Source organism: Fringilla coelebs (genome assembly GCF_963513975.1).
Source record: "Fringilla coelebs genome assembly, chromosome: 2".
NCBI lineage: Eukaryota > Metazoa > Chordata > Aves > Passeriformes > Fringillidae > Fringilla > Fringilla coelebs.
Window position 1 is genome coordinate 87337508 of NC_140029.1, and position 23170 is coordinate 87360677.

Genomic DNA, 23170 nt, shown 5'->3' on the forward strand with positions numbered 1-23170 from the left:
CGCGGTGTGCTCACACCAGTGGTATGCATCTGAGTTGGTGCTGGCCTTGGGAAGGAGCCTGTGTTCCTACCTTGTCTGCCACCTCTCTTCACCCATGGTGCATTGTTCCCTTATGTGTCTTGCAGTGGGTTATCCATTCTGTTTGAAACTCTTCCAGGATTCATGGTTTCTTTTGGGAGATGTTGCTGCTGCCAGATGCTAGATTTCTAGATGTCCTACTGAAACTTCCCTTTTCCTTGGTTCAGCCTGTTAGTACTCATTAGAATGCTCTTCTTTAGTAATGCAAATAATATTTCTTTCCAATCCTTCCCCCATGTAAACCCTTTGGATTCCACGTTGCTTTCTTGTAGCTTCTGTCTGGCTGAGATTTAGGTAGCTGTTCTTTCCCTTTTCAGGTCTTCCTTTTCCTGTGTAGTACTCCTAGTTGTTGTATCTGCTTCCTCCCTCTCATTTGTGCCTTACAGTTTTTCTCATAATGGTATGACAGTTTCTATACAGAGCTAGATTAATGCAGCATTTCTTTGTAATGTACTTCATTATATTTTTCTGTGCTGTTTTATCTGTCTTTTAATTTTATGATTTTTATGATTTATGTGAACTTGCTCCATAGAGTTCTGATATTATTTTAAACACCAAGATCTAGCAGTCTCAGTAAAGATCCATTGATTTGTGTTGCTATTTATGTGTACTCATTTTTATAGTTCCTCAGGAAGCTTTCATACACAGCTTATACAGTTCACTAGTTCCTTCAGTATTTGTTTCCCTCAGTATTTTTCCCATTTTGTTTTTAGAAATGTGGTGGCCAGTACAAGTTGCAGCTGAATTGCTGAAGTTGTAACTTCAATTAATGTCCCAGTAAACAAAATCAAGGCTAGTTTAGTATTTGGAAAAGAAAATTATACAATGTAAGAAATGGGTCTTGTAGCTTAAAAACAAATACCCCACACTCCCATTTTTTAAAATTTATTTTATAATTTTTATTTTTAAGTTAGCATTGGTCCTGTGTTCCAGCCTGCAGTAACACTCTGTTGTATTTCAGTAAGTGACAGGAAGTTTATATTGATCCTTCATGCACATTAGCAAATAGGGAGTCCACTAATTTCAAATTGGCAAAATTCCTGTTGGGATGACTTGGTTTTCTCCCCTTGAGGTCCTTCTGAAATATCAAATGGAAACAGGAGTTTTCATTTCCTGACCCTCTGAAGTGCAGTTATTGCAGACTTTGAAGTGGAATATATTAAAACTGGCTGGTGGAAGTGAAAATCTAATTGCTGCTCTGCCCTCCTGGTGATAAGCCGTAAGTGAAAACAGCACAAGGTTGAAGTTAGTGGCCAAACCAGGTGATTGTGTAGTTGGCTCTTCTGAGCAGAGAGCATACCTAATGGTAGCTGGTTATGCTCTCAAATGTGCCTGAATTGCGTTGCTTTGCAATTTCTTGAAACTTGGTAAACTCTGTAATAATGAGCTGTAGTTTTCAGCAGAACTGTGTGAGGTGATTCCAGAAACAAAACCATGAAATAGAATTCCTTATATCTGAAAGCAAATAGAAGGGTGAATCAAGTTCTACATGCCATCTGAGAGGCTTTGTTTTTTAGAATTATTTCTGATTTCTTCCTGTAGTGATGTAAAAAGATAAAGGTACATGATCCAGGAATTGACTCTGCAGAACACCATGATATCCAGACAATGAAATTGATGTTTTCAGCCCCAAAACTTTGTTTGTTTGCTTGTGTGTTTACTTAAAAGGATACTTTGACTCTATTACAACTTAGGAAAGTGGCTGCTATTTTCTAAAATATATACCTTTCTCCTGTTTCACAGTGGGATGCAAAAATCTTACTATAATGAAAAATCTTTCTGTGGTGAATGTTGCGTTTGTTAGTCCTGATATTAAATGAGCTCTTTATGCTCTATGTATAGTCAACTTTTTAAACAGCAAATGTTTTCTTCTTTTCTCTCTGAGGGTGACATTTATTTCTGTTGGTTTGAGTCTTTTAAAAACCATAAGAGAGTGAAAAGTCCTAATTTGTTTGACAGAGCAAGAACATTTTAAAATTTGAAAAGATCCTTGTGCTTGGTGAATCTTGTTGTCATTCTGTATACAAACATAGGAGAAAGCAACTCTTAACACAAGATAAATCACACTGATCACCTTGTCAAAAGTTGAACATGATAATTTTTGCTTTTTCTTATGATAGCACTTTTCCTCCCTCACCAAGCCAGCATCTTTATTCTAACTCCCCGCATTTTTCCTTATCTTTTTGCATCCTGTTTATTATTCCTTTATGACCATGTTCTTTTACAACTTATTTACAACTTCACTTATTTTTCCTCTTTTGACTCTTCAGCCAAATTTATTGTAGCACTTACTTTCTAGTGTGGAATTAACTACATATTTGGAAAAATGGAAATTTTATGAAAGGTACTTCAAATTTGTCTTTCCTAACTGTGTTTGCAATGTCTGTGCAAAAGTAAGCTGTATATTGTACCTGGGTCTGCCTGTAGAAACTATTTCCCTTTTTAAGTTATTTTTGTTTGTATTTGTGGTTAGTCTTCATACAGATCTTTGTGTGTTAATGATAGCACACATATTTCTTAGGGCCTGAAGATGATTGTGAATGTACATGAGTTAGAAAAAGACTTATCAGGTTTTGCTGCTGTATTTGTAGAATGGGAAGCAGATGTGGTTTAACACTCATACTGTTCTTCCTACAGACAGAAGCTTGTTGAAAAGATGTTTTGCATAAATTTGATTTTGTTCTGGTACCTTATGGCATTCTCTCAATGAATAAAACATTACTTTGAAACAATGATTTGCATTAAAACAGTCTTGAAAGACTTCTATGGAAATTTGTGCAGTCAGTCACATTACCATGATTAGACCTTCATTTAGCCCTGTGCCTAGTACCATGTATAATCTTTCTGGACATGGTCTGGTTTAGTACTCTGGTAGGCTACTGCATCATGGCATCTGATTGTGGAGCTTCTTGAGTTCCACTCTGAAAGCAGGCTCATTTCTGTTGGGAAGCAGTTGTAAATATTTCCTCTCTAATGGGAAGCTTTCCCCTTTATTCTAGCCTGCATTTATTTTGGGTTAGTTTATATATATTTAATCATTGTCAGTATTATCCTTCAGTTCAGACAGCTCCCTTTTGTCATTGGCATTGACAAATGATGTCTTTACAGAGCACAGTCTTGTTCCATCCAGCCGTTGTTTTGTTCAGTCAGCTGAGCAATTTTTGTCCCTTATGAAATTATAGGCTCCCATTCATCGCTCCCATCTGAGTGGAGCTTCTTTGCACCTGATGAGCTTTCTCTTGTCTTTTATCAATAACTAGAGAACAGTGTATTCCACTGTTGACTTGCATGAAGACATAACTATTTTCACTGCTTCTATTGGAAATAAATGTAAGGGGTTTGGTGCGTACACTGATGGTTTATGGTCAGTTACCATACAGTCTAAATTCACTTTTCTGCCTCTTGAAAGAGAATAATTCTACTTTTGGAATAAGGATTCATGTTCACATTGAAAGGTGTGTTCATGGCCATCATATTTAATGCTGTTCTTGTCATTTCGGTCTGCAAGTTCATTCATTTCTCCCCCACATAATGTGGTTTTCCTTTCTTTTGATGAACATGTTGAAAATAAAATGTTGAGAAGCAGTCTTTGGTCACTAAAGAAAAGTTAGGTCACTCCCTGGATCAGTATTCAAGGAATCCAGTCGTGAAATATAAGAATGCTGTACAGAGTTAAGCTCAGGTCTATCCATGTGCATTCATCAAATTTCTGATGTACCCTATTTCTTCCAGGCACAACCAATAATTTCTTCTTTATTTATTTTACATATCTTATGCCTTGTGCCTCAGTTGCAATTTCTCCATTCACTGGTTTTCCCATGGAGTTCTGCTGCATTGTTTCCCCTGTTTTAAAAAAAGGAAATATAGTGAAAACGATTTTTTTTTGACAGTTTGAACTGTTTTCCCATTTTCAACCTCCTTGTTTGTTAAATAACTGTTTCACTTCCTTGTGTGTTAAATAACTGTAGAGTTATGGGTCTGCATTGTGTCACCTTTTTCTTCTTTCTTGGTATTCTTTGCTAATCTCGGTGCATAGCCCACTGCCAGTTTTTGGTGGAATTAGTAAAAATCCCTTTTAATGAATTTATAAGCTATTCTGTGTGAGGATAATCCTGTAAAGACTAGCTAGACTTTTTGAAGTATGCATTCCTGGCGACCTGGGTTTGCAAGAGGCCTTGGAGTTTTTGTTCTTGAAAAAGGTAATTTTGCTAGCAGCTTGCTGGAGGACTTTATTGTTCCCCTGCCCCCATTTCCCCTTTAAAAAAAATGTACACAACTTTCAATAAGTATGTTTGCAGATAGGCTTGCCTAATCCATGCTGCAAATGTTCTGAATAATATGGGCCAAAAAGTGTAGAGAAGGAGTGGCAGGAATGTACAGCTAGATTAGGTCTATGGTATTTCCTCTCTCAGCAAGATGTTCCCAGATTAAATGCTCATAAATTTTCAATGATTTAATGTAATTATAACTTTACAGGAAGTGTTGAAACCTTCCCTTCCCTTTCCTACAGAAGAATCTGTTTTCTGCATTCTTACACCCATCTGAAGTTTGTTATCCTACTGCAACTCTCTTCCACAGTCATGTGCCTTCCCAATTGTGGATAAACATCATGGTATTTCTTTTGTTTGGCATTTTCATATTTGAATTTTTGCCAGGCTTTTGACAGTTTCATAACTAAGTGACCTTGAACGGTGACATTTATATAATGTCCACTGACTTCTCTTGAAAGTGGGCATCGTTGAGCGCTGCTTTAGAAAGCAGAAGGTTTGCTATCCAGACTATGTAACCTTTATTCTACTTTTCAAGGCTCAATGACATGTTTGCATAATTTACAGGAGGACATGACAATGGTCAGTGTGTCACACAACAGCATTTTTGAGTGAATTTCTTCCAAACGTGGTCTCTGTTGAAAGTGAATCACTACCCATTGCAACACTGTGTGAATGTGGTAGAAGAGTAATGATTTAATGAAGAATTTAAACACAAAAAAAGGCTTTTTATATTGGTATAAACTTGTAGATCGTTACAGAAGGTTTTTGTTTTCAGCTGGGTTTCTTTTACATGGAGGAACTTACTTCAGAGCTGACTAGAAGAGTGAGCTCTCTGGCACATCTGATTTGACTTGTTATAACTTGGTGAAATTTGTTGTGCAGGATATGATGTTAAATCAGTAAGGAAGTGATTTGAAGAAGTTCTGATAAAAATCAGATAAGATTTTTAACTGGTTGAGAAGGCTGTCTTAAAGTGAGATTTGTTTGTGCTTTGTGAGAATATAGAAGAGCTACTTTGTTCGAGGGAACTAGGTACGCTTCTGCTACATGTGTTCTGAAATAACCCTTTTTCCATTTGAGTATGAATTTTCTTTAAAATTGTGAAGTATGGATTTTTGGTTTTAGAGGTGCTGCAATACCTTAGGGTTATATGAACGTATTTTGGTATGTTTTGCTTTTCTTTTGGATGGATCTTGGCAAGTAGGACTCCTGAAAAATAGCGGCTTGAATTAGGGGCGTGATTCAGAAAGGACCTGCTCACTCTTGTTCCTTGTTCTAGAATGTGAAATGCTTTTGGGATTTTCTGCTGAATAAAAAATACAGATATGGGGGGGGTGGGGGGGGGGGGGGGCTGGTGTCTTCATAGCCTCATAAATTGTATATTTCATTGGGATATTTGCAAATTAGATTTCAGTTTTATACATATTTAACTGATGGTGTGTGATAATGTGCAGTTTATTTAGCATAAGCCTTTTTTTAACGGATTTCCTCATTTTCCCAAATTGTATGGCATTTAATTCCCATAACATAACCTCTGTTCTCAAAATTATGATTTGTGGTTAAGTGAAAAAGCTGAATCTGCATCCCTTCTGTTGAGAGATGAACCATTTCCTTTTGTTTCACTTAAACTTTGCAGGACTTCATTGCTCTTTTGCTTAGGTCAGCACAGTTGGGAAAAGAAAAACAAGCCAAATCTAAATCAGTGTACAAGAGCTGGGCTCTTGGCTTTTGTTGCTTTCTCTGGTCTCTGCAGCACATGTCATTTTTTTGCATTGGGTAGAATGTAGGATAGAGTCCTAGAAAGGTTTGGGGTGGAAGGGACCTTCAAGATCATCTAGTTCCAAGTCCCTTGCTGTGGGCCGGGAACAGCAAGGGGCTTGGAACTAGATGATTCCAACTAGATGACTCCACTAGAGCAGGGCTGGAGAGCAGTGGTGTCCTGCTGGGTGAAAACTGTTGAATCTGTCTCTAATGAGTGAATGTAATTTTCTTAGATTTAGTTAAAGTGCATAGTACCCAGTTCTAAATCTCTGCTTTGTGTTTCTGTCCTACAGGGAACACAGTGAGTAACCTGATTTTCATTCTACCTCCAATCTATGGTGCGATTCAGACCTATAAAGATGGCCTTGAAAAACGGTATTTAGCTGCATATTTGTGTCTTACAGGTATGTGTAAAAGTTAATTTGCTCTTTCATTATAAAGAGAGCTCAGATATGCAATGGAAAATATATCTAGATATTAATAAACCCAGTAGTTAAATCCAAATACTATGTGTGTAAAAAGTAGACCTCAATTTGCTATACTTGTTAATGTTTACAGAAATTTGTATCTGTTGGAGGAACATGAAATTAGAATTCACTAAATAATTCGATCAGGTTTTAAAGTGATCCTTTACTGGCTTTGGGTCCTGCTCAGTTCATCTTAGCTCGCTCTCTGTACTTTTCTGGTGATTTACAGGTGTTTTGTGTATTCTACTTATAAGCAGTTTCACACGATATTAGTATTTTTGTGACATATCTATGGGAGAGTAATATAACAAGTGGACAAGATGTAGAGGGAACTGGAAAGGCATTCTTTCATGACTTCAAATTTGTTTCCAGTTCCTCTTTGGCATATATCACCCAGCCATAGTGTCTGGGAAGTTTTGCAAGAATGGAAGAACAACATGATATTCATGTTTAGATCAACTCAAGGGAAGCCTGTCCATCCTAAAATAACAAAATTTAGAAAACAACCAACTTCCTTTTAAATGTTAATTGTGTGACTAGAAGTGTTGTTCCTTATGAGAAAAGACGTTTGAAGATGGTTCAGATTTGACAGTTGGGTCTCAAAACTAGATTTCATAGAATTTCTGTGTTTCACAGGATTTCTGTATTTGCTGTAGCTCCTGTCTTTATTTTCCCAGCCTTTGGAGTGGTAAGGGATTGATAAATGTTACTTTTAAGATTGACATGTTATGTATTTAGATGGACCTTGTTGAAAAATGCATATCCGTGTGCTAAATGTATTCTTGATACCACTTAAACTGTAACATACACGAGGTGCAAATTCACCAGTTTTCAGTTACATTAGCTTTCCTGATCTATGTGAAAGATAGGCAGCAACAATGCACTGCTTTTCATATTGTCAGAGCACTTTCTAATAAGCCATTTGTAGGCTTTCTATGGTTTCACGTAATTACTAATTTTTTTCTCGGTATGAAACAGAATTCTTAAAGGTCAGGGCTTACTTTTAGAAAGAGGTGGTGAGAAATGGTGTGTAAATGTTTGCTGAAGTTGACTTTGGGTTTTCTTGAATCAGTGTCCCATACTGCCATTCTTTTTAAACTATGAAAAGGAACCCCTTAAATTAAAACTTTGAAACTGTTTTCACCATGATTTGTAGCTACCTCTGTCAGTGATAGTTTATGATGGACAGAGTATGCAGTCGCTATCTGATCAGAATGTCAGATGGCATTTCTCATATCCCATTTAATGTTTAAAATAATATAAAAAAACCAAAAAAACAAAACACACAAAAAAAACCCCAAACAACAACCAAAAAAAAAAACCAACCAGAAAACAAAAAAACCCACCAGACCCAACTGCCTTTGATCACAGTAAATACCTTGGATTTCAATTTGTCCTCTCTCTGGTGTTGCTGAAGGGGTTGCTCAGGCTGTATTTAGACAGCAGTGCTGGAAGGTAGTCCTGAGATCCATCTAGGCTCATCTGTGACTGAGTTGGCTTTGATTCCTGTCTGAAGTGATAAATGGCTTGATTTTTATCTCATATGGTGGAACCTAACATTAAAGGTCTCTCCCAAAAGTGTTTCCCTTCTGCTTTGTGTCTGCTTCAATATTTGTAACCCTGTTTTACAGCAGTTGAATGATGTAAAGAAATGTAGAAGACTTTATAGTTTGCAATAAAAACAGGAACAAGATGATTTGGAAACACAAACCACTTAACATTTGCTCTACTACAGAATAAAAGCAGTGAATGAAAACATAAAAAGAATTTTAAATATGGTTGAAATATGTCAGGAACATTGCCATTGTCTGTGCATGTGACTGAACAAGAGGCATACTGAAGTGGAGATAGAGTAAGTGTACAGAAAATTCTTTTTGTAATAAGTACTAGACAGAATGCTTTCCATTGTATGAATTTTATTTGTTAACAGGTTTCACTCTATTTATTTAATTTGTAACAAATAAATGTAGACTTAATCTGTGAAAAGATAGTGAATTTAACACAAACTTGTGATTTCACTTGAGGCAGCATGCTTCATTAAAGATCATGCAGCAGAGCTTCTAAGTGAGGGTTCTTTTGTTAAAGGAGAAATTCTTCAACAGTTCTGCTGTGAAGATGGGGGTGGAAGGGAGGGTACTTTAGTTCAGTTTTAGCAATTTTGAATAGTTACTGAGATTTTAGAAGATACTAAAAGACAGCTGTCAAAGCCAACGTTAAAATTAAATCTGTTAGCATTTGAGAACATGAGATGTTGTTTCTAGACATTATTTTGATCCAAATCAGCTGCTGCTTTTGCATGCTTCCAGACATTTAGCTGATTGTCAGTTTCTTTGTGTTTTACCACGCCATGTTCAGTTCTTGCCTTTTATACCCACAATCTCTTTGGCTGACATTTATTTCCTTTTTGAAGTAAATGCATTTTGCACTATGGAAGTTCTGTTTGTTTCACATACATGGTAAAATCTTGGCAGCACAACAAGGGGTATTTCTAAATAATTGTTCAAATAAATTTCTTGTTCATACTGGTGCCAATACTGAGTTACACTTTTCAGCAAGGCCTTTGAGATACAGCACACTGTTCTCAGCCCTTTTTTCTCCTGCCTTTCAGCACAAAGTGCATGTTCTCAATTAACTCCGTAGGAACTGGGTATGATTTTTAAGCTGTAGAGAACCATTTAATCAGCATATAAATTATGAAGAATAATCTTAAACCATTATTTCAGTATGTTGCATCACCTGAAGTAGGTGGAACAAATCATCAGACCATTCCTGCCTCAAGGAATAAGCAGTTGTTTTTGAGTAGTTCCTTATGATTCTGGAGTGTTGTATCAGGTTCTATACATGCCAGTTCCTCATACATCCTGGGGAACTCTGATTCTGAAATGATTCATATTCTGGAAGGGTCTTGATTTTTAAAAAACCCTGTGTATATGTAAATACATACATAAAGAAGTGTAACTTCTGGACCTAATGAAATAAGAAAGCACTCGATGAAGTAATGTTTGTTAGATTCTTCACTTGAAATTTGAAAGGATTGTTCTCATTTGTATTTCTTTGGCCTGTTTCATAAAGGCTCAGTCATTCAAGCAACGCCAAAGTGGAGGAAAGAAAAAAGGTGTAAAAAATGTTCTATATTAGGAATAGCCGTAGGAACTCTTAAGCAACTCACTAAATCTAATTTCCAGTTAACCTCTGTCTGTGAAAACAGTTGTTAGAACCTCTTCAGTCAGCGTTGATTCTCTTCCTCTTACACAACACCTGTAGAGAAGCTCCCAGGGCCATGTCAGTGTTGTTAAATCAGCTGTGGCTGGGAACATTCCTGAGTGCTGAAGCCAGGCAGCGTGGAACAGCCCGTGTCTGTTCATCTTAGCCTCCAAAACAAGGTGACCGCATACAGATTGCCTGCTGAGCGCGGGCCCTGGACTCTGCCGGCTGCTGGGCTGTGCCTGGAAGCTGCCTGGGGAAAGTGTTCCTTGGAACAGGCCAGATTCATACCACAGACTGTTCCAACAACTCACTGGTGCAGACACTTGTACTGCAATGTCTGGGAATAGTACCAGCCAAGCTGGAGGTTAATTGTAGAGCTGTACCTGTGGCGTAACCAGTGTCTCTCCTGTCTCTTATGCTGTGGAAGGAAACCATTACAACACAAAATAATCCATTAAAAGTACTTAATTAATTCTATTTTTTCATCTTGTTTCATTCTTTAAACAACAACACATCATTAAAAGTTATCTTTAATTAAGTGCTCTTGCTGTTAAAAAAAAAAATTGAATTAAGCTCCAAATTAAACACCTAAACGTGTGTGTCTGCCTGTGCAGAGGGTTCTGTCTGCCAGTGCAATCAGTAAAGCCAGGAGAATCTTTTGACTTGTTCTAAAACACCCATTTGGCCAGCTGCATTACTCTTAATAATGACATTCTCTTAGTGGAAGCTTTGACACATAGTTCATGTTTAGATACTTAAAAAATAATAGTCTTTGCTTCTGGAGCATCCTTCCTTCAGAATATTTTCATACAGTGCCTTATAGTTACCATTTCTGTGAAATCCTAATAAACTGCCTTTTCTGTAAAGGATTTAGGCTCATAATGAGAATTTTGAGTGCTGATGGAATAGTTACATCAAACTGAATTCTCACTGATTATATAATGTTTCTGATGCTTCTTAAAGCTATTGAAAAAAATCCCTCTAGGATTCAAATCCCAGAGGTTTATAGGGTTCATATATAGAGCTGGACTTTTTGTATAATATTCAATTATTTCTAGCCACAGGTATTGCCCATAAGTTTTTTGACAGCATGTGTATGAAGTAAAGTTTGCAGGTGCATTGATTTTACATCATCGTAGCACCACTATTTTATCCACTGTCAGTTAGCACACAGGGTGTTTGCTGCAGGACAGAAAAAGACCCTGTCAGTCTGCATAGAGCAGCAGCCCTGACTTTGCATTTCTAATCTTCTGAAGTGCAATTTTGATCTTATAATATTGTGATTTCATGTGTATTCTGTGCTTAGTACATCATTTCTATATGTCCCCTGTAACTTGGGAGGTTCATTGATGTAAAAATGCCAAGTGACTTGTAGTATTTATGAAAAATGAGTTACAGTAGTTAGAGAGGAAATGGTGCTTACTGCTTCAGGTGGTGTTAAAGCTTCCCAACCAATATGCAGCTTTTAGTGCGTTAAGCTCCTTTGCCAAAGGAAACACCTAAAATATGAAAACTGCTTGAAGGTAAGGAGCAAATTTATTGTTCGGTGTGTCAGTGGCTGTATGGGAGAGTTGCCTCTCTTGAAAAATTTTGTCATTGCAGTGATCGTGATCACTCATATTTTGAAAAGTACGAAGCTGGCAGAATGTCTCATTGCAGATGATTTTTGTGAAGTAGATATGTCTTAAAAGTGTCTCGAGCCTGGAACCATAAGATCCATCCCTGTAAACTTTTTTGCTTCCAGATATCTATTTTATATAGATACTATAAATAAAACATTGTTCTACAATGCATAGTAAAATTTCATAATCAGAGAAACTCCAGGTGTGATTATTGCACAGAAGAAAGAGGGGTTCTATCAATTTTACTGTAAAAACTAACTATAGTCATGGGATTAATGACTTGAAATACTAATATCTGCAGCATTCTAGATTTTTCCAAAGACTGAATAAGAATTAGTCTAGAAATAATTGCTTCTTACTGCATAGGGGAAGGAAAGGAATTCCTTAATTGTTGAGATTTATTAACCCAAATAACATTAACAAAAACAAACAAGAAAACCTGAACCACATATTTTGCTAATTTAAAATCTGTTGAAATTTCTTGTGCAATGATTTTGCCCATACTTGAAAATGCCATTTGTTCCAAATTGTAAGAGTTTGTATTCTGTGACAGCCAGGATAATGGATGGCGCTATTTTAATGATGATCTTAATGGGTTTTTTCCTCCAGAATGAGCAGTTGTTGTCATATATTCTGTATACATAGAAAAGTGGCTATGAGAATTTCTCACCAGAATCTCAATGAAGGTGAAAGCAGTTATAGCTTGCTGTTTGGAAAGATTTTTCAGAAGCAAACCAATGTAATCAAAATTTACAGAAGTGCGTGTGGTTGTTTATTTTCTGGTAGGAACTCTGCTTAATTTTCACAGAGAAATAATGACATTGAAGTGTTTGGTAATACATTTTGAAATGTTGCTGTATTACAGTTTTGTATTTCAGTAAAGCTACCTGCTTAGGTATTTAATTTCCTTGAGTAAGTGTAATAATCACAGTTCTAGTTAATAGCATCTGAGGAAGCATCTCCAGACATGTTTCTTGACTGTCTTGGCAATCCTTGACAGAGTGCAGAGAGATAAAATTCTTGTTTATGCATCAGTGAAACTTGACTGTGTGTGTAGACAAGGTGATACTCTAGCCACAAAATATGGCAGCACTACTCAGTGATCAAGGCTTGAGTGCAAATTACTTGGCTTTCTCTGAAACTACAGTCTGAGGTAAAACATAATTTCTTGAAGAAAGACAAGATCTCACATTACTGTACTTGTTCTTGCAATATAAAACTGAGCTAGTGTTTGATGTGAGTGTTTTACTGATAATATTTCAAAGTAATGAATGATGTATTAAATATTGTACCAGCTTTCCTCTAAACAGAGAAATCTAACTTCCAAGAAGCATTATTCATGCCTGACTGAAAAAACTCTATAGGCAAAGTATATGTCTCATAAAGTAATTTCAGAAGTAAATTCAAAATGTGTAAAGTATTTCAAATAAATAGAAACAATTTCTTAGAAGCTCATCTTTCTATAGAGAAGGCTTGGAAATGGTGATCTCATATAAGAAAATGAATCCACCCTATGTGGGGTTGGTTTGTTTACCTTGAATTTCTAGCTCTGAGTTCTCATAGCAATTCACTTCTGCTTTTGAATCACAGAATAGTCTTGAGTTGGAAGGGAGCCGCAATAATCATCGAGTCTAGCTCTTTAATGAACAGCCCTTGTGGGTATCAAAGCCCAGACCTTGGTGTAATTAGCACCATGTTTTATGGAGACAACAAAAAGCTTTTGGTAAAATACATGTTTTTAAAACTGGACAGTGAGCAGACATATTAAGAGGCTTTCAGGAGTACTAGCTATTGAATGATGCTTTGCCTTGTAGAAGGGTTGGAACAGAGAAATCTTAATTCTCTTTAAATTAAAAAAAAAGGGAAAAGATAAATTGATATATAATATTCCATTCATTCTGGGTTCCCTCTGCTCCTCTCCTCTTTGAGATTGTGCCCAGTTCGTAGGACACAGTATTGAGAGGAGTTAAAGAGCACACTTACACCCAAAGCCCCATAAATTTAGGGATTTCATTGGCGACTAATATATAAAGTAGAAGACTGTGGAAAAATGGGGGTTTGTCCCTGCAGTAGAATGCTGATGTTCTAATTTCTTTCTCACTGTTAAGCATGCATTTCATGCATTTAAGTTAATGTACCTGAAATTTTTACATGGATACTATTATGCTGATGATAGTTTTGATTTGTTTTCAGCTGTGGGATTGGGATCTTGGTGCTTCCACATGACCCTGAAGTATGAAATGCAGGTAAGTACTGATAAGTAGCTGTGAATCATTTTCTGTGTGTATCTTGCTGTACAGTCATTTTGCCATTTCTTGTCTAGATGAAACTTGTATAAAATGAATTAATCTACCTTAAGTATCATTGCACATCACTCCTGCTCTCAACAAGGCAGTAATGCAGGTCTTGTTTCAACAGGTATTTTCCACTGATTATATACAGAAATATATACTTGCATCTAAAATAAGAGCTATCATCAATTGCTTATGGTGGTAGAGGACTCTTTATCCTTTGGGAAATCATGTTATCTTTTTACACAAGATGTTATTTTAAAATTCTCACAGCTTTGGCATAGTAGCAAGCAGTATAAACTGGAGTTATTGCTTTTTATTGTAACTTTTCTCATCTTTATGTTTCTGTTTATCTAGATGGACCTGTAGCATTAATACTGAAATCAGTATCTTCTGAGTAGTGGTAGTTGAGTCATTTTCTCTCTATTTTCAAGTAGACAGCATTCTATAACAAGTCACAGGACATAGGGATTGTCCTGATATTTCCTGTTTTCTAAAGGGACACAGAAAGTCTTGTCCTGTTGCCCTCTTTTAGGTCGGCAAAGAATAAGGAAATGCATCTTTGAATTAAAGTCAGGGTGAAGTGGGATGTTGTTCAAGATTAAGAAACCTACATTTAAAAGTCTGTGCTGGAAGTCTGTGTTCCCCCCATAGTCAATGGAAATACATTTTAATCAGTGGAGAGAGGCAGTTAGCTGTGCTGAATCATTCTTCAGACTCCACTGGCAATCTTTGCTCAAAAAGGATTCATTTGTCTAAACAGAGATGTTTAGGATTATTTTAGACCCTGTGAGTGTTCTCTCAAGCCTCCAGCTTCCATCCCACAGAGGTGCAGGTTACTTAGACTCCTGTCACCTCTGCCAGTCTTGGAGGGGTGTATTGTGAGTGACAGAGCCTCTCAGGTGGCATTAGGCAACTATGCTGTGGCAGCTGAATTGAGTCCTGCATTTCTGCTGATCACATTGGAACCTGCATATTGCTGATTGTTTGATGTTTGCCTCCATAATGCTCTGGTTTGTATCTCTGGCATGTGGTGGAGATTGTCAGCTTCCACAGAGCATACTGTTGTCACCATGCAAGAATATTTGGTGCTTTTTTTGGCATGAAGAAGGTGGTTTGTAGAGCCATTTCACCACTCTCTCCCAAATTAGGGTGTCATTTACCTGTATTTGGTGGTGAAGCTGCCTTGAATTTCCACCTTTTTCATATTACTTCCCTCAGCTGCTTGTTCCTGTCATGGCCAGTATTTCAAAACCTCTTTCTCACACTGATGCAGAGGTGAGCAAGGGCACCCTGAAATCATGATAATTAAAATGATCCAGACTTAAAACCTTTTATGAAGGGGGAGATTGTAGGGTTTTGTTTGTTTTGTTTCAGGTGGGAGTTTTATGGGGGTTTTTTTTTGGTTTTGGTTGGGGTTGTTTTTCAGCTGTTGTTGGAGGTTTTTTGTGTATGTAGAGGCTTTATTTTAATCCAAGTCACTTTGCTGCTACTTGCTCAATACTTCTGGTGTTGCATCAGAACAACTAAGGGACCTATGAACTGTGGTAAATAAAGTGGGGCAGAAGCAGATGAGGAGGAAGCAGGAATGTCTTGCATCATCTTGTCAACTGATGTAAAAGGCTTCGTGTGAGGCAGGGAAAGTACATTTATTTTGGCAGCCAAATGAAATCCACAAGTGGTCCATAATTATTCCAATTGTTTGCTTACTGATCACCATGGAGGAAACAGTTCAACCAGTAAATAAACTTTCCTCATTCACTTTATCTCTTGTTATGGTTAAAAATCAGCATAGCTATTCAAGGAGACTTTTTTTTTACATTTGTTTTGCAGTCTTAATACTGTAAATGATTGATTCAATTTGCTTAATTAAGAAAAGTGTGAACACTTCTGTCCTTGAAAGCAATTGTTTAGAATACTTCTGAGGAGTTCACCCCTTTTCTGTTATTTTTATGGGAATTTGCTTGATTGGATTTTTGAGGAATGCACAAAAGGCTTATTTAGCCAATGAAATCAGCTCCCTGAGTTCCCTTCTTTCCATGGTTCTTCATTGTCCAGGCATGCCTTTGACTGTACTTCTGGAAGCATTCATTCCTTTGGATACAGAAGTCATTGTCTTTGCATGCAAATTCTAGTTAAGATCTTTTGAGAGGCTCTTTGTTGCTACTGTAATGTCCCTGAGATGCTGCCAGCATATGAACTTAAGAGTGTAAGCACCTGTCCAAATTTGAAAGATTTTCCTGTATTGTATTTCTTGTTCTTCCCCCACCTTTTTCTTTAATGAGGTGTTAAATGACTCACACTCTTTAACAGCCACATGAATTAATCCTGTAGCTAATTCCTATCAGACTTGGAAAAGCATATCTCTGAATTTGTAAAATATATTACTATAAAGCTGAATTCAGTTATTGCTTTTATTTTGTCCCCTCTAAGACATCACAGCAAAGATAAACTACTGTGATGGCAAGGTGCCATCAAACATGCCTGCTAGCTTCAGCTGCTACCAATGTTCCTGATACTGTCTTTGTGCTGTCTGTTGTGGTCCCTGACCCTGTAATGCACAGGTCCTGGGATTTTAACCTTGCTCTGCAAGGTTGGTTGTGTGCTGGCTCAGCACCTGGACCTGGCTCTCTGTAAGTCAGACCAGTCTGATCTCGCCACTGGAGAAAAGCAGTGGCAGTGTGGGGGAAGAGGCAGCATCTGCCCTATCAGTGGCAGCTGGGCAGCAGAGCTGTTTAGCACTCTTGTGAAACAGTTCCTGAGCTTTATATGACCAAAATCACAACAAGCTAATACTTCACACTGAAGATAATACATCTCTCTCCTTCTGTAAAGAATTAGATTTTTTTTTTCCCTCACAATAGGAAATTCAAAGCTAAAATGAAGTTTTTGACTCTGCAGTTAGAAAATTATACCAAACAGAGCAGAATTAGTCTGGCTTTATAAAGGAGTTTGAGTAAGTTGCTTACTGCTCTTAACAAGTTACGTTGTTCAGAATACCACAGTTATGAACTTGTTAAGTACCCTGTAGCAGTGGTAGGAAAGCAATTTATTTACAGGCACACCCACCAAGAACTCTTGAGTGATGATGGAAAAAGGTCAAAATCTTTTTTGCATCAAGTTCTTGTTTTTCTTAGAAGTCAAGCTCTAAAAGTTCTAAAAGCCCTAAGTATTAATGTTTGTTTAACATATTAGAAATCAGAGGCTGTGGATCTTCATTGATCCATTTGTATCCTTTTTCATTTCCATGATTTTCAGTCTTTCTTAAGAGGATGTAAGTTTAACTGTATGTTTATAAGCAGAAATTCATGAAAGTTCTTTGGTGAGAAATTTTACAAGAAAATGATGCTATGATTGTTTTTCTTTCTAATGATAAATGGCAATTTTGAGTTTACCTGCTATTGAGAAATCAACTCTCTCGTGATTACCATTTTAATTCCATTCATTAAGGTGGCAAGTTCCTAGAGAAATACCTGTTTTAGCTGTAACACACCAGTCTTCTCCCTAAGTATAAAAACTATTTAAGATAATAAAATGTTATATGCCACCATAATTTCTGGGGGAAACCCAACAGAAATGCCTACAAGAACCCCACATCAAACAAAAAGCCCTGTCTCTGAATTAAAACAACGTAAGAAATTTCTAAAATTAGGAAGTAAACGTGAGCATATTGCCCATCCTAATAGGCTAAAATTGTATTTTATGCTATGGAAATATTACATTTCAATTTCTCTGTCAAGTAAGAAGATGCTACTGACAGTAAGGCCATAGATGGGATGGTCTTCTTCAGCCTGGCTTTACAGAATTAATTCTTACAAATATTTTAAGAGGTATGAGCAGCAAAAGTGTCAAGATTCTTTGAAGGCGTGGGCATTTATGAAGCGTAACAGTCAAAAGATTCAGAGTAATAAGCTTTTAATGCAGCAGCTATGGTGGCTGAGCAGGGTTTGACAGTGCTACGTGTTAGAGTACAGTCAAGAAGATGGATATCCAAATGACTTAAAAACTCCTGTTTACTTTAAACTTACTCTCTCCTTAATTAACTTAGACAAGCTTGTGAGTTAAAAGTAGCTTTCATGTTTTGATGTCTTTGCTTTTTATAGCTGTTGGATGAACTGCCAATGATATACAGTTGTTGTGTGTTTGTCTACTGCCTGTAAGTATTTGTTAATTTTTTTCCTTGAATATTTATGAAATGTTAACTTTTGAAATGTAGAGTCTCTAAAGCCAAATTTAGCATATAGAGAGAGAAAGCTTCCACTGCTTTCAGGGAGATCTGGTTTTGTTCAGCATTATATTAGAGAACCAGGCTGGCTTAAGTCCTAGTTTTTGCTAATTTAGGTATATTTTACCAGTGGTTTTTTTTTTTTTTTAGTAGGGGAAAAAACCTACTCATTGAAGACTTAGTGTTGTATACAGTCAGAGCTCAGTGCTCCTTGTATAAAAACAGCAGACATAATAAAATCAGCTTCAATAATGCCTACAAAATTAGCAACATTTTAGCTTATTTGAGCTGGATTTCTATGATATAGTCTGGCTGAAAATGCAAATTTCAGGTTTCTGGCTAAACCTGCTTTTCACTCATCTGGAAAATTAAAAGGACAAGATTTTATGAGGAGTTGAATGCATATTTTGGGGAGAGTGTCTTGGAACATGCATGACAGCTTAAGGTGATGCCAGGATATGTTCTCTCATTTAATTTTGGGAGCAATGTAGCATTTGACAACAGTGAAGATACCCTAAGCTGCCTTTTTCTTGCCTGTTGCTGCATGGTCTGGATTCAATATGATTTGTTCTGTCACTTGGCAAATCCAAATGATAGATCATCTTTTTACAAACTAAAAGAAAAAAAAAAACATCTCTTTTCTTTTGAACATACCAAATATTCAGCTGTTGAATATTGTGAAGCCTTGGTGAAGATTACTGGTAGCTTGCAATGGAGATGGGATGCTTTAGGACTAAACCCCTGTCTATGGAAATTGCCCTCAGTTTGTGACTCATACATTAGTGCGATTTGTACAAACTCAGGACCAGAATCATAATGCCTCTTTTAGTGGAAATATTTCCATTGTAGCTCCCTGTCTCCTTGAAATTGCCTTTGCATTTGTCTGATTTGAATGTGATTGGAAAAAAGGATGAGCAGTGGCTATAGAAATATATCTGAGGTTTGTTTTTTTTTTTTAGTGCAGTGTTTACTGTATTATCTTCAAAAGCACTGAAGTCTGTTACTGCATTTATAACTCCAGTAAGATTCTGTGTATTTATGTCTGGTAGGAATTAAAATGCTTTAAAAAAATGAGCTAATGTGTAGTTTAGGAGGCCTTTAATAATAGTTTTGGTTAGCTTGAAGGTAGGTTGCAGGTGGTTGTGCACAGGACATTTCTTTATACATCATTCAGTTCTGCTGATTCTCAAACTGTTTAATTACTTCAGCACGCCATTTTGCAATGTAGCACATTGTGCTGCCGTTAGACTTTTTGTTTCCCAGATGTGTTTTTATTTTATTTCCTTTTATCAATTCATGATGGTGTCTATTTCTCCAAGTTTATAAACAAAGGAGCTAGACAGGTATAATTTGGAATTATATGGACAGCTTCGTCCAGCCCTGATGATAATGGGCTTCTCAAAATTCATTTTTGTTGGGGTTTTTTTGACCTTTTTTTCTGATGTAGACACAGTCTAGCATGTGTGTGTATTTCCATCACAGCTGAGATTGAGGTGTAGTGTAGAGATTCTGAAGGTAATTTTAATTGTTTGTTTTATATACTGGGAGCAGTCAGGTGCTTTTACTTTCTCCTTTTACCAGTACCCAATCTAGCAAATGTACTGCAAGGCAACTGTAGTGAAGCCATAAACAATCTACATTTTAACAAATCTGAGTTCAGTGTTTTGTAAGGCAGTCCTTTTCCCACTGCTGCTTGCTCAGTAATGTTTTTGACAGCTGTGTTGCATTTTAAACTAATTTCTAATTCGCCATCCATTATCACGCTGTAAGCACCTTATGAAAACACTTCTGCTTCACAAAGTCTTTTCTTAGATTGGGTTACTTTTTGGCATATGCTTGAGCTTATTTGTGTTAGAGTTTTTTTGCCTTAGTTTTTTTAAAAACATTTGCTGGTAAGAACATGAATTTTTTTCCTAAAATAATGTGTCTTTCTTTAAGGAGTTAGAATTTCTTAAGAGGCCTAAGACTAATTTTGGATCAATTTTCTCACAAATTTTTTAATATTGTACCTTGGAAATTGCATCCATTATATGGTAAGTGATGAATGTTGTCTCTCTCCTTTATCCTCTCTTCCAGGTATGAATGTTTCAAGTACAAGAATACAGTCAATTATGCACTGCTTTTCTTGTTAATAACATACAGCGTCGTAGTCAGCATAGTAAGTAACTTTTTCTAATATGGCATTTTCACTCTTAGGTTGGCAGTTTTTCTGGCAGTGGAGAAATGTTATAGAGGCAATACTAAATCTCTGTCACTTCCAGTCAAGAAAGACAAATTATTCTTTTGTTGAGAAAATTATGTTGCTGGCCATAGAAACCTAAAACCTTTCTATCTAAACCACTGTATAGAATAAATAAGGAAGAAAAGGAATAATCCAGTTGCTAGAGCAGGAATGTGAGAAAAACAGTTGCCATTGACTTGATATGAGACCTTGGATAAGCTGTGCTCCTGCTTCTCTCACTTTAATTCATCCGTAGAAATAAAAATCATTCTGTTTGCCTGCAAAAAAAGTGAACTTTTATATCCAGTCTAGAATGCAGACTGGTGTTCTGAAACAGGCAGAATAAGAGAAGAACTTAGCTGCTAGTTAAAATGTATCTAATTTTTTTTGTGTCACAGCTAACTTGACTCCCTTTGTCAGTAGAATGTTCTTCTTCTATGAATAAATTCAGTTTCATGCTGACTGTCAACCGCAGATGGAATTTCCTATGTAATTTTTTATTGATTAATATTTCTTTTAAAATTAAAGTGTTATTATAAGTCATCTTCAGCTGCTGAAATACTTGCCTTTTCTCTTCTATTTCTCCTAAAATTTTTTACACTCGTGGCATATTATGCCTGAGGTCTAGTGCCCTTTCCTCTTCAATAACATAAATTAAATTAACTGTATTACAAATAGAAAGAACTACAAGCTTTTTATAAAATTAATTGAAATTTAAATTATTGTCAAAAACAAGAAAAGCAAATTAGAGTTGAGCATGTTTTCTTCTTGCAGTGTGTATCGAGAACATCTGGTAGCTTCAGCATCTTAATTGGTTTTGTATGTAGGCAACTCTACTAAATTAGAAGCTTTATGTTAGTTGTTGATATTTGTGCTTCTTAGTTTAAAATAATTCCACAGTTAAAACCTCAGGTTCTGCCAGAGGAAACTTCAAATATTTGATCAACTTTAATGGTGCCTGGATAGGCACTCATGGCTTGATTCTAACAGGAAATGCCTTGGCAGTATTTAGAATAATAATATTATGATGGTTCTGTTGCAAATTATTTCTCTTTTTTAATCTTTCCAGGTTTACCTAGATTTGAAAGAGCCTGTATTCCATCAGGTAAATCTTGTTCTGTTGGAGCAGCTAATTTTGGTTTTCAACTATGCTATTTTAGTTGAATATGTTACAGTATTTTACTGCTGGAAGAAAGATGGAAGGGGAAGCACAATTTGCTGTTTGCTTTTTCTTTAAGCACTATTGCTGCTTGTCATGTCACCATCCTCTTACTTAGTGACCTGAAAAACTTGAATGCTTTAATGTGTGTTGTGTTTTAGCTTGTGACCTAATATTTCCCATGGTTTTCATCAGTGGCAAGTGTAATGAGGTGACCCTAAGGTGTGCAAGAGAGGAACAGCTAAAGGAGTCTTTCTGCTGCTTTCCGTTAACAGCTGCTTTGAAACTATGGCCTTGCATCATAAGATGTCTTGATTGACTTAGCACCGCGTTCTCTCTGCTTTAACACATTAGTTTACTGGGTTTTTTAATTACTCAGTTTTACTTTGTGGAAATTCAAGATGAGTTTAAGCACAGAATGCCTTCTGGGGTTATGTAGCAGACTGCTTTGGACAGCCTTAATGGAATATTTGGTACAGGCTCCTTTTGTAGCAGCCCAGGAGTGTTAATATGCATCCCCTGCCTGTGGGGATAGGACTTGCATCTCTTACTTCTTCACAGGAGGTTAGAAATAATCCTCATTTCTGTATGCCATGGGTAGTTTTTCCTTATTTATTATTTTTTTGATTAGGGATAACAACTGAAAAATTGCCAAGCAAAAAGCACAGAGCTCTTTGCAGGACAGAGCTTTAAAGCCTTAATTTTTTTAATTGGTAGTGCCACTGCTTGTCGAAATGTGCCTGCTGCATCAGCAGTTGTAAAAATGATAACTGGTTCCTGTTGGTGGATTAGTCAAGTGCTGATCAAGAGAATAAATTTTCAGCTGCTCCAAATAATCTCCCCTAGAAACATGAATTGTTGCCCTACCTGTAGATAAAACAGAAAATTGCAGTGTGGGGTTTTTTGGATGGTATTAATGAAATCCTTTCTTTTTTCCCCCTATTTACATTTCCAGCAGAAGGGTACTGGCTGGGATGAAAGTGACAATTACTCGTACTTTTACTGAGCTGGTCATAACCAGTTTTGAATGAAGTGACTTAGAGTAGTTTTGTTAACAACAGTAGCAAAATTTACTATTTATAATGAACTTTTATCTCTTTGATCAGTTATTTGCCCAGGCTGCATTTATTGGAATAAATACATCGCAGCTTCACTGTAGTCCAGTTTGATGCATTGACATAGGTGTTGCCCCATGTCACAAAAACTAAAACAATAGATATTACAACTTTTTGGGAAAGAGGGAAATAGAAAAAGTTTGAACTGTTGTCCCAGACCTTTAATTTTCTGCATCTGTTTTCTTAGGTTCAGAAATTGAATTCCCTGTTATTATTTATACATGAGGAATCGGTGTAGAAAATATTTAGATCCCATAAAAGTGTTGGACTTTTTACAACAATTCTTTTCAAATTGATTTTTATGGAGAACATAAAGTTATGGCCAAATTCCAAATGTTCAAGTACTGTACTTATTTTTTCACAGTCTTTGCCAGATAGGTAGTAAATCCTGAGGAAATATTTCCCTGACTGCACAGCTAAACAGGGTTATTTTCTTAATACTTGTACATTATTTTAGAGTGCATTAAAAAGAAAAAGTTAAATAATTTCTGTAAGCATTTTCAAACTGCTTTTCAAGTCACTTAGACTTGAAGTAAAATTAAATATATTCATGTAATCATAGTTTAAATCACAATCTTTCTAACTGGGTTAGAAAGTAGCATCAGGAGATAAAGCAGCATTTGGTTCCTCTAGGTGTTTGTCTGTGATCATTTTGAGTTGTCAGCCTTGCAAAAAGAGGAAGAACTGCAAGAATAACTTTTTATTGTTCATTGTTTCAGTATGGACTGTGGTTTTGGTTTGGTTTTTTTCCTC

The 23170-nt window shown here is 36.4% G+C and overlaps 1 protein-coding gene across 1 annotated transcript in view; it reads left to right on the plus strand.

Annotated features, from left to right (window-relative positions):
• The window catches only part of ACER3 (alkaline ceramidase 3), a 55771-nt gene that overhangs the window by 12394 nt on the left and 20207 nt on the right, over nt 1-23170 (plus strand). The window contains exons 2-6 of the mRNA XM_084200902.1: nt 6404-6514; nt 13600-13652; nt 17801-17853; nt 19999-20080; nt 21213-21248. Coding sequence (XP_084057028.1) covers nt 6404-6514; nt 13600-13652; nt 17801-17853; nt 19999-20080; nt 21213-21248 — 335 coding nt within the window. The remainder of the gene's footprint in view (nt 1-6403; nt 6515-13599; nt 13653-17800; nt 17854-19998; nt 20081-21212; nt 21249-23170) is intronic.